Source organism: Dipodomys ordii, unplaced genomic scaffold, assembly GCF_000151885.1.
Source record: "Dipodomys ordii isolate 6190 unplaced genomic scaffold, Dord_2.0 Scaffold24, whole genome shotgun sequence".
NCBI classification, from domain to species: Eukaryota; Metazoa; Chordata; class Mammalia; order Rodentia; family Heteromyidae; genus Dipodomys; species Dipodomys ordii.
Window position 1 is genome coordinate 1,925,330 of NW_012267240.1, and position 12,510 is coordinate 1,937,839.

General features: G+C 56.3%; 1 protein-coding gene across 2 annotated transcripts in view; it reads right to left on the reverse strand.

Moving 5' to 3' along the window:
- Capn9 (calpain 9) overlaps positions 1-3,709 on the reverse strand; it is a 25,645-nt gene extending 21,936 nt beyond the window's left edge. For both annotated transcript variants that reach the window (XM_013014636.1, XM_013014635.1), the window contains exon 1: positions 3,497-3,709. In XM_013014636.1, coding sequence (XP_012870090.1) covers positions 3,497-3,709 — 213 coding nt within the window. The remainder of the gene's footprint in view (positions 1-3,496) is intronic.
- Between the last annotated feature and the right edge of the window lie 8,801 nt (positions 3,710-12,510).

Genomic DNA, 12,510 nt, shown 5'->3' on the forward strand with positions numbered 1-12,510 from the left:
CCCCCCAGCCCTGGTCCTCCCCCCAGCCCTGGTCCCCCTCCAGCCCTGGTCCTCCTGTCCTCATATTCTCCCCCCCTGGTCCTCACATCTCCCTCTTCCCCTGCCCCCCTCCATCCTCCTGTCCTTGCCCTCAGCTTGGGCCACCTTCGAGCTCTCAGCGGGGGTTCACCACCGCCCCCTCCCCACACTGTTTTTCAGTACTGGGTTGGAACTTGGCCTGGCAAGTGCTCCACCACTGGGGACGCACCTCCAGCCCTTTCTGCCTTCGCTATCGTTCAGACAGGACCGCATGCTCTGCCCCAGAGTCTGCAGTGCTTTGCTCACCCCTGAGAGGCTGGCGCAGCAGGCGCGGCAGACACACGCCAGCTGAGATGCGCTCTTGGTAAGTTTTTGCCCGGGACCATGGTCCTCCCAATCTCAGCCTCCTGAGCAGCTGGGATTGTAGTAGTGAGCCACTGTGCCAGCCCCTCCTAACTCCTGTCCAGCATGTTTCCTGTTTCCCTCCCAGCAGAGCAGGCAGTGCTGGGTTTGCTCCCGGCTGCATCTCCCTTCCCCCTCTTCCCTCCCCCCCCCCGCCCCTTCTGCCTCACTCTCCCACCCTGCACACTCTATTTGACAAGAAGGCGGAGCTGGGGAGGCCACCTACCCACAGCGGCCAGATGCCTTCTGCTCACAGTGGAGATGTGTCCACAGAAGTGATTCACACACCTTCCGGGCCCCGCCCCCTGCCCCGCATGCCCCCTGCCCCGCATGCCCCCTGCCCCTTGCCGCCACGGTGACAGATGCCGTGGGATGCCAAGGCCCAGTCCCCGAGCGTGGGCAGAGAGCAGGAACAGCCTCCGGAGTGAGGCCCGGACCCGGCCTGCCTGGTCCACACTGATGGAACAGTTTCTGGAAACAAGTCCACAGGAGGGGTGCACGGGAGTCTGGGCAGAGGACTAGGGTCACTCAGTCCCGGGGGTGGGTGCAGAGGGGATGGGATGGTCTTGCAGCCACCTTGCAGGGACAGGTCAGGGACTGTGGGTATGGCTGGTGAATGGAGCCGGCCTGGCGGAGTGTCCGTGACACTGTCTGCCCTTCGGGCTGAGCTCTGACTCACCTGCAGCCTGGGTGCAGGGGAGACCAGGGCAGCAGCCTGAGGCCTGCATGCAGGAGGGGACAAGGGCAGCAGCCTCCAGAGACTGCAACCTGGTGTGATGCGGGAAATGGCCGGGCCGGGGATGGGGAGGAGGAGTGGAGGCGCCCTGGCGCTGGCTCTCTTCTATCGCAGGAAGTCACCCAGATCCCTGAGGGATGGCACCCGGGGCAGGCAGGGAGCTAGGCTCCGGCTATGCCAGGGGCCAGTGCCGATCACTGTCTGAAGCACCTACCGACCGTGGGGCTGAGGCTCGCGGCCTCGGGGCCTTGGCTTCCGGCTCCCTGCTCCAGCATGGCTTGCCTCACCTGGCTCTGAGCTGGAGCTTTCTTTTCATACTGAGCAGCAGGGAGAGCTCGGCTCTTTGGGGGGCACCCTGGACAGAAGGGAAAGCTGCCCAGGGCCAGAGGTGACCAGGCCTGGCTTCAGCCTCCTGCACTTCCAACTTCTCTGGAACTCTCTCCTGGGATCCCGACGGGCAGTTCCCACCATGGGAAGAATCCCCGCACTACTTGCAGGCTGGCATGGCCACTGCGCGCCTGTTGTGTGTGTGCCAGGCCTGGAATAAGCCAGCAGGCCACGGCTGTGGCTGGCACCTGTCAGAGGCCCTGTGACTATGGCCAGCAGGGTGGTCTGGTCATCTGGTCATCTGGCACCCGCCAGAGGCCCTGGGACTGTGGCTGGCAAGGTGGTTGTGGCCAGCAGGGTGGTCTGGTCATCTGACATCCACCGGAGGCCCTGTGACCGCGGCCAGCAGGGTGGTTGTGACCGGCAGGGTGGGCTGGTCATCTGGCACACAGGGCGCCCACACTGCCAACATCCTGACCTCACCCTGCAGAACGAAGCTGCTGTGTGCTCAGGGCGGCATGTCCAACTAGCACTGACACAGGACTTCACACTGCATCCTGTGTGAGGTCCAATAGATGGAGCCTGGAGCATGTGCCTTGCTGTGCCTGTAGGCATCTGTGCACACACAGATACACAGATCTGTTTACAGACATAGCACACACACATATACATGTACATGCACATACACATGTATACAATATATCAAGGCTTCTGTGCACACAACACACACAAACATGTGCATATATGCGTAGACATGCATGCACACATGTGTGTATATACACATATACACCCATGCAAATACTCAGACGTGCGTACACACACACATACTCCTGTGCGCACACACATTCATGCGGAGACATGCACAGGAGACATTTGTATGCTCACGCACATGTGTGTACATGCATACATGTACCATGCATGTGCCATACGGGTGTGCACATACAATCTAATAATTATGTGCATGAATGCACACACAGACCCCACTCTGCCGAACTGTAGGAACTAGCAATGATGACCTCACTACTTCACACACACCCGCTCCTGTGTACTCCGGTCCTGGCCCTGAAAAGCTGTTGTAAAACAGTTTCCAGTCTGAGAACGGTGGCTCAACCCTGTCATCCCAGCACTTGGGAAGCTGAGGCCGGAGAATCACGAGTTCAAGTCCAGCCCAGGCTATAGAAAGTGAGACAATGCTTCAAGAAGAAAAAGAAGAAACATCACCACTGCCACCCCGCACACAGACACGCCAGCCAGCCGTGACTTCAGCGCTGGGCGACAGGGAGGAGGGGCTGTGGTGAGCACACTGCCTCAGGTAAATAAGATGGCACTCGCTAATGATAAGAAGAGGACAGCGAGGCCAAAGTGACCCCAGCCACAGCCCCCTGGCATTATGGCCACCCCTGCTGTGAGTGAGCAACGGAGTCCCACCTCTGCTCCAGCTCCCACCCTCCTTGCACACACAGTTGGCTCTGCAGAAGCTGCTCCCAGGCGGGCCCCACCCGGGAGGTTCAGGGCTGTGGCTGGGCTGGAGGGAGAGCCGCAAATATTGACATCTCGTCCCAAGCCCCAGCTGGCGCCTCCTGGGGCCTCCGCCTCCAGGCTGTCCTCTGGGGGTGGGGAGCTCCCAGCCGCACCCCCATCTGCCAGCCGGGCTCAGATCCACCCAGTGATCCTCAGCTCCATGGGGTTCAGGGTCACCCTTGAGTCCTCACACACAGGATGGACACCCGGCCATCTCCGGTTTTTGCCCTGGGATTCCCATGGGACATGTGGCCTGAGCTGTGTCCTTTGGAAAAAGCTCTGATCACCATCACCCAGGACCCTGGGCATCTGGTTGGGAGTGGGTGGCAGGGGCCGTGCCCACATGTCATCCGCGCCACCTTGGTCTTTGCACGGCAAAGCCATCTGCGGAGAAGGTGGGCATGTGCGGCCATGCCCAGTCTGCCCTCCCAGCCCTCCCCCTGCCTCGCCTCTGCAGAGCTGCCCGTGCTCTGCCCTCCGCCTGCCACTCACCCCTGGCCGTTTCCACACGAAGGGGACCCTGGGCCTCTCGCTGTAGAACAGGGAGGTGTGGCTGGCTGGGAAGTCCGCGTCCTCGAACAGCGTGCCAGAGCCCAGGCAGCCCTGCCTCAGCGCCTCGAAGCTCTGTCCTGAGGAGTGGGTGGGCCGTGCAGCCCTGGGCCCCGGATGGGCCCCGGCACCCGCTGCCCGGTGCTGGTAAGGCATGGCTCTTCCCGGCGGGCTCAGTGGTAGAGGAGACAGAGGCCAGGTGTCCGCGAGCCGCACGCCCTGGTCAGCGAGGCCCAGCTGAGTGGCCTCACCTCCACCTGTTCACTGGGCTCCTCCCTGGGAGTCGGCAGGGGACTCGCCCAGAGGCAAACACGGAGAGGGGCCCCTACCGGCTCCACCCAGCACAGCTGTGCATGCTGTGGGCTGAGGCAGGGTAGGGCCGTTACCACCCCACTGCCAAGGCCAGAGGAGGGCAGCTGCCAGAGGCCAGGTTGGCTCAGGAGGAGGCTGAGGGGAGAGGACACTGCATTGTCCACAGGGTCCCAGGACCATGTGCGATTCTAGAAGCGCATGTGGATGGCAGACGCACAAGTGGATGATAGATGCACAGCCAACTGCTGGGTCGTGGGAGGACTCGGGACCTGCAAAGGGAGGGACTCTCCTTCCTTTCCTCGTGCTCTGGCCCCTGCTGAGGACCCCTTTGGGTCTTGCTGGCCATCGTGCCAGGCTTCCTGGTGTCTGTCCAGCAGCGAGGGGCTGGACCCTCCAGCTGGAGTCCACAGGGCTCTGATCAGCTACGGAGCTGCCTATATCTGGTCCTGCACACTTTCGTGGCCAGTGGGCAGCCGGAGGCAGGTGTGGTGATGGAAGCTGTGGATCTGGAGGCTTCTCTGTGGGAGGCAGTGCCCCTGGTCCCCAGACTGCCCCCTTCAAAGGCCCCAGCACCCAGGAGAGGACCGCAAGGCAGACTTATTGAGGGCTTTCCTGGCATAGGGTCTGCTCCAAGCTCCAAGGGCCTGGCTTGCTCTGCTCTGCTGTAGAAACAAACCTCCTGGGCTAGGACTCATTATCCCCCCTCCCCCACCACTGCTGGCTCCAGTCACCAGGCCTGGCCATCTGTCCTGCCAGGGCACAGGTGAGCCAGTCTTCATAGTTCAGTCACCAGTGACCAGAGGGTGGTGTTGACTCAGCCCTGGGCCTCAGTCTCTGGAACGGGGCTGGACAATGTGTGCTCCCTGCTGCCCAGGAGGGCAGACGCCCTAGCATCTCTGCCCAGTAACGCAGCCAGACCCGAGGTCCTGTGCCCTGGACATCTGCGGCCAGCCTGGGTGGTCAGCGCACGGCACCCATCCTCCATGGGGAGCTGGCACTGGGCTCTGCCTCCATCGCAGCCTCTTCCTGACTCTCAGCGCAGGCCACGGATGTGAGTGAGCAGCAGCCTGCTCCCCAGCGAGCCATGGCCTGACCGCACAGCCCCTCATCCTCTGCCCCACCCCTGCCCTTCTGCCAGCCCTCCACAGGTCCAGCCGTGTAGGCTGAGCTTGGGCTGGGTCCCTCCAGTGGGCCGAGGCAGGTCCCCAAAACACAGTGGTATACCCAGCCCCCTCTGCTCTGCAGCACAAAACCCTGGCTTTGCTACAGAGGCTGTCCCTTAGAGACAAGCGGGCTTGCTGGCTCCAAAATTCTACCTGCGCCCCCAGCCACAGGGTCAGTCCCGGGCAGGAGTGAGGAGGGGTCAGCATGGCTGACCTTCACAACACGGCTGACCTTGACAGTTGACCTCCACAGCGCAATGCCAAGTGTGTGAAGCTCAGTCCCAAGCCCAAGGGCGTTCACAGGCAAACGTGAACATGGGAACCACAGAGGAGACAGCCGTGGGGGCCAAGGGCTGGGCAGGGGAGAGGGAGAGTTGGAAAGGTGGACCTTAGGGCTTCTAATTAAGCTGACAGAATGTTCTAGAACTGTGCAGATGGTTGCACAATTCTGAGTGTACTGAAAATCACCAGTTGTGTGTTTTAAATAAGTGGATTGCATGCCATGTGAAATATGCCCCAGTAGTGTTACTTTGCAGAAATAAGTGAGTTCTGTACTTGATTTTGTTCTCTGCAGCGTTTTGTGACGTTTTAATTCTTAAAAATACTATTTCGGCTTGAATAATGAATAATTAGTGATAACATGTTTTCTAAGCATTCTTGGCCCTTAGGCGCAAATACCTTCTATGCAGAAAACCTCTGCATGAGTGGAGTTGTTCTTCCCAGAGATGCAGGCTGCTCTGTGTGAATCAGGCAGATAGGCTTTTGCTAAGAGGATTTGGGGAACCCCTCCCTAAATGGACTTAGAGTTAAGTGACCAGATGTATGCCACCCTATCTTTTGGGGGGCTGCGGCCCACGGCCCAGTAGGAAACTAAAATACTGCTTAGATGGTTGGGTTAGAGGTGATGTGTGGTGATGTGTGTCTGTTGTCCCAGCTACCTGGGAAGCCAATGCAGGAAGACTGTGAGTCTGAGGCCAGTCTGGGCGACATATGGATGCTGGGGCGGTAGTTCACTGACACAGCACGTGTGGTGCTTTGTGAGGGCCTAGGAGTTGCACCAGAACTTGGTTACAGGGAACAGAGAAGCCACATTTTGAGAGGTCCAATTGGGAATCTTTATTGGAGATTCAGCGACCACAGGTGGACTCCTGTCACAAAGACCTGCAGTCCCACAATATACTTACCACTATTAGAACATGGAGCCATGCCAGGAGTAAAGCAAAGAAAGAGCTGTGTAACAATACCAACAAACCAGATCAACTCCATGGAGAGCTGCAGTGGGATGTCATGGTGACCAGAGGAGAGCCAGGAGACACGAGACATGAGACACCAGACAAGAGATGAGACACAAGATGAGACACGAGACATGAGATGAGACACGAGACATGAGATGAGACATGAGACATGAGATGAGACATGAGACACGAGATGAGACACGAGACATGAGATGAGACACGAGATGAGACATGAGATGAGACATGAGACATGAGATGAGACACGAGACATGAGATGAGACACGAGATGAGACACGAGACATGAGATGAGACACGAGACATGAGATGAGACACGAGATGAGACACAAGACATGAGATGAGACACGAGATGAGACATGAGATGAGACACGAGACATGAGATGAGACACAAGATGAGACACGAGATGAGACATGAGATGAGACATGAGATGAGACACGAGACATGAGATGAGACACGAGACATGAGATGAGACACGAGACATGAGATGAGACATGAGACATGAGATGAGACACGAGACATGAGATGAGACATGAGATGAGACATGAGACATGAGATGAGACATGAGACATAAGATGAGACATGAGACACGAGATGAGACACGAGATGAGACACGAGACATGAGATGAGACACGAAATGAGACACGAGATGAGACACGAGCTGAGACATGAGATGAGACACGAGGCATGAGATGAGACATGAGATGAGACATGAGACATGAGATGAGACATGAGACATGAGATGAGACACGAGACATGAGATGAGACATGAGATGAGACACGAGACATGAGATGAGACACGAGACATGAGATGAGACACGAGATGAGACATGAGGTGAGACACGAGACATGAGATGAGACACAAGATGAGACACGAGATGAGACATGAGACATGAGATGAGACATGAGATGAGACACGAGACATGAGATGAGACATGAGACATGAGATGAGACACGAGACATGAGATGAGACACGAGATGAGACACGAGATGAGACATGAGATGAGATATGAGACATGAGATGAGACACGAGAGACGGATGAGACACGAGACATGAGATGAGACATGAGACATGAGATGAGACATGAGACATGAGATGAGACACGAGACATGAAATGAGACATGAGACATAAGATGAGACATGAGACACGAGATGAGACACGAGACATGAGATGAGACACGAGACATGAGATGAGACACGAGACATGAGATGAGACGAGATGAGACACGAGATAAGACATGAGATGAGACACGAGACATGAGATGAGACACGAGATGAGACATGAGATGAGACACGAGACATGAGATGAGACACGAGACATGAGATGAGACATGAGACATGAGATGAGACACGAGATGAGACACGAGACATGAGATGAGACACGAGATGAGACACAAGACATGAGATGAGACACGAGATGAGACACAAAATGAGACAGGAGGAGTAATGGTGCCTGAGCTGGTCTGGGTCTAATAGGGTCTAATAGGGTCAGCATTAGGGGGCAGGGTCAGAGGAAACTCAAGAGTCTCATGAGTTCAAAGCACAGGACAGGCAGGTGCAGTAACCTATTGTCCAAGTCCCCGCCCCTGCCTCTAGGAATTCAGGCATGCCCATCACCAGGGGGTGGGACTTTCCTGCCTCCACCATGAAGACAAGATGGCGCCAGTTCAACTCAATTCCCTATCATCCACCACATGGCCAAGACGGTACCGTTTAGACCCAGTATCCTTATTTCAGTAGGCTCCATAAACTTCAATTGGAGAACAAAATTTGCACCCCTGATATCTCGTGGACTCATGTGTCAGCTCAGGGCTTTGTGCTTCCTGCTGACCCTCGGAATCAGCAGGAGGCTGTGTTTTCTAATCCATACATAGCTCTGAGAACATCCAACTCATAACAGCGCAAGAGATTAACAATAAACTAGCAATCACAACAATATACTGAAATTAATGCTACTTGAAACATGAATTGGGTGTTCCTGGCATTTTCCATTGAATGGGTGATGGTGGTGAATGAAGTGATGGGAAACTAGGTTGCAGATCAGGGGTGGGTGTGCATTGTACTCACAGAGATGTGGGCAGGAGTGTCTGCACGCTGTGTGGATCCTGGGCTGGGGCGGGAGGACTGCAGGATGCAGAGCGGGAGGTGGGGAGTAGACAGGCAGACACCTCTCCTGAGGCCATCAGAGGGGAAGACAGTCCTGTGGTGGGGGCCTGTGCCCCAACCTCTCAGGGTCGAGCCCAGGGAGAGGGCGACAGGTGGTCTGAGGTGCCCAGCAAGGGCCAGCTGGGGCCCAGGACAGAGGCCTCAAGGCTGAAGGCCTCGGGCTGCAGGAACAAGGATCTCATGTCAGCCAAGCTAATAGAAAGACTGTATTCACATCCATGCTAATTTCAAATGCAAACACTAACGATGACCTGGGTGCCGTGGAGTTTGAGAGCCAGCATCACCGGGAAGAACAAGCTAGGCACTGGGGAGGGGAGAAAGGAGGAGGAGGAACAGCCGTACCCAGTCAGGATGAGCTCCGCCCTGGGAGTTGGTGGTTGGAAACAGGCCTCCTACGGGAGGGCAGAGCCTGCAGAGAGCCCAGCATGACCCTTGGAGAAGCAGCAAGGCCTAGAGTCATCTGATGGGCCTTGCACCTGGGACCAGAGGAGAAGCTTGCTCAATTGTGCTACTGTTGACAAATTAAATGCTTTGCCGGACCTGGTCTTTCACTGTGCATAAGGATTACACACACACACACACACACACATGCACACACATGCACACACATGCACACGACACACATAGTACACACTCGCACACAGCACACACACACACACATGCACATGCACACACGGACACACATATGTTTATAGTCACCTTCCATGTCAAAGAGCTCCACCAGTCATGGACTGAAGTGCCTGGAAAAAAGCTGTGCCTGTTCTGAACAGTACAGACTTTCCTCGTCATCCTTCCCTAATCAATACAGTGGGACAATTATTTACATTGCGTTTACGTCACATTAGTATGTTAAGTCATCTAGGGGTGATTCAGGCTTGTGGGAAGGGCTGGGTGGTAGAGAGCTTGCCCAACATGTGCAAGGCCCTGGGTTTGACCACATAGTGCAGAGAAGAAAATGTAGGAAGAAGGTGGGTACGGGTGATCTGTGAAGGCTGTGCCATTTTTCTAAGGGGCTCCAGCACCTTCGCCCTCTCTGTGAGGGGCTCCAGCATCTTTGCCATATTTATGAGGGGCTCCAGCACCTTTGCTGTCTCTGTGTGTGGTCTGGGTGGGAGGTACATTCACCATCACCACCTCTCAGCTCCAGAATTCATCTTCCCAAACCAAAACTCTGTGCTTTTAAACCTCGAGTCCCCAGCCCATCCCCTGACAAGCCCGTCTTCCCGGGGCTGTGGCCCCGGGTGGCTCCCTTGCCTGGACACCGTGTGTGCTGACTCAGCCATGCTCCCGTGCACCAGGACACTTTCCCTCCAGCGTGGACGGTACCATGTATCCATCTGTCAGTGGATGGCTGTTTGTGTCACTTCCATCTTTTGCTATTGTGAGAACAAGGATTTAAGTAAATGTGACCTGATGCATGGGCACCGAAGCCAGCACGGCCAGGGTCCTGGGGGCATGGGAGCATCAAGGCCAAGTCCTCCGGGGCCAAGTCAGTCCTTTTCAAAGGCTCTTTGTTTTGCCACGTGAAGCAGGGTACCTCTGTGGAAATGGAGTGGTCTTGGGGTGCAGATGTGTGGAGCACATGGTGAGGTAAGGTCGTCAGCCTTTCAGCCAAAGCTCCACCAAGACAGGACGGGAGGGGAGCCTGCTCCCCACAGCCCCCGATGGGCTCTGGGAGGGGGAGATGCGTGGGGCTTGTGGCAGGCAGCCTCCCCAGGGCTGGGACAGCGGGACACCCTCCTCAGGAGGGTTGGGTCTCAACGCAGGGGACAGGGGCGAGACCTCAGACAGCTGCAGTGCCGCAGGGTGGAAATGTCAGGATGGCCTCACTCTAAGCACCATGCGTGATGTCAGAAGGGTGGCTGACCTGCAGGAATGGCCAGCACAAGAGATGGGGCCCTTTGGGAAGTGGACATAGCTGGTGGTGGAGGGGGGGGGAATGGTGGAGGACCCGGTCTGGTTAGGCAGCTGGGTCATGGACAGCCTTGAGAGCATCAGGCTGACAGTCAGGGGACACAGTGAGCAACAGAATAAAAGACGGGATCTCTACCCAACCCCGAACTCCCCGCCCCACCGACCTCGGCCCAGAGGCCACAACCTTCCCCAGAGCCACCCTTCTGTTTGTCTTGTTTTGTCATTTTTTCCAGACAGGACCTCACTATGTAGCCCAGGCTGGCCTTGAGTTGCTGACCCTCCGGCCTCTGTCTCCGGAGTGCTGAGATTATAGGTGTACTTGCCAGGCCTGGTGTCTGCAGAGAGCTGCCCTCTCCTCTCCAACTTATCTGCAGCAGGAAGACACTAATATTTGTTTTTCCACATTTCTTTTCCATGTTTTCCTGAGAAGAGGGGCTGGATGTTGAGCAAATACTATTGCCAGAACTCAGTGTGTACAAGAGATAGTGTGTTAGACCCACGGGGCACCCTCAGAGCCGTGGACTTTGCTGGGAGAAGGTGGCAGGCTCTTTCTATCCGGGCAGCCAGGCCTTGTCCAAGCCTCTGAACCCCAAGCTGGAGCATCCCTGGACTTTCTTAGCTGATGCCAAAGCAAACATGGAGTTTGCACCCATGACACGTTGGTGTGTAGGTACAAAGACATCTGCATGGAGAACCGGGTCTGGAAGAGCGTCTGCTGTCTGTGTTCACAAGCCTCACGCTGCAGTCTGGGAAATGGAAAAACAAGAACAAAAACAGCCAGTGACAATCAAAACCCAAACCCAAACCCCCCACAGAACAGAACCAGTAGCAAAGCGATGACTGACCAGCTGTGCTCAGCCTCACCCAGAGTTCCTAGTTTGGGTTTCCGCCCTTGAATGTGGTGGCGGTGTGCAGAGCTGCCCTCCGTGTTTCTCCTTCTTCCCGAGGTCAGGTGGGGTAGCCCAGGTGCAAAGGCAATTGATCTAAATTTGCCCACAGCAATCCTTTCGCCGAGTGTTTAGCGGGTGATCGTGTGCTGCGCAGTCCCAGCGGTTCCACGGTGATGCTTGCTGTGAGCTAGAGCTGTGTGGTCTCTTCACGTAGAGTCCCTGCTTCCGTTACGTGATGTCACAGGAAACAGACAATGAATCGATTCAACAGATGCCATCTGCACTGCGGTGTCTGCAAAGCCGGCTTGCAGGATGGGCTGTACCATGGTGTCTGCAAAGCCGGCTTGCAGGGTGGGCTGCACCATGGTGTCTGCAAAGCCAGCTTGCAGGATGGCCAGTGGAGGTGTGTGGGGCTGGCACCTCCACCATGGCTGTTAACCTGCGTGAATGGCACATGAGCCGTCGGCAGGCCTTTCCTGGGGTGCCGGGACCCTGGCTTTTACAGCTCACGCACTCGGGTTTCGCGCGCTCACTGCAGCTGTGGTAGCACGACGCTGACCACAGACTATATGTACCAATGAGCGGGCCGCAGGCCAGAAAAAGTTTGCTGACAGACAGACAGACAGAGGTCCACATTCAGCCGTGTCCAGTCTCGTGCGACCGATGGCTTCCTTGTTCAGGAAATCCCTCGTGTCGCAACTGCTTTGTTCCGGAAGTGTCGCTGACTGTGGACTGCAAGGCAAGGGTGTTCTGGGGGTACTCAAGGGATCACCCCTTCCTGGGGTATGCTGGGGATCACCTCTTCCGGCCCCCAGAACCTGCCAGGGGGTGAGGACTATTTCCCAGCTGGCTGGAAGCAGGCAGCACAATGCCCACAGGTGGGGGTGGGCTGGAGCACATTCTGGAGCGTGAGGAGGAGTTTCAAGGGGAGCAGGGCACTCACTCTGCCACTCACCATCAGCACGGAACCATCCAAGTCATCTGGATGCAGCACACAGGTTGGACTTCACTGGGAAAACTTGACGCTCCGCACCTCCAAACACAAACCTGACAAGACTCATGACACACAAGATGAGGTTCAGGGAGAATCACAACATTTGCAGGGAAGGGCAGGATGGAGGGAGGATGGAGGCCCCTGGCATTTCCACTCTGAGGATGAGAGAGCAATCTGGTGTCAGAGAAGCGATGGGATTCCCAAGGGAGAAAGGGAGCAGGGGATGAGAGCCAGGAAGGAGGGGAGGGGAGCAGAAGACCAGGAGC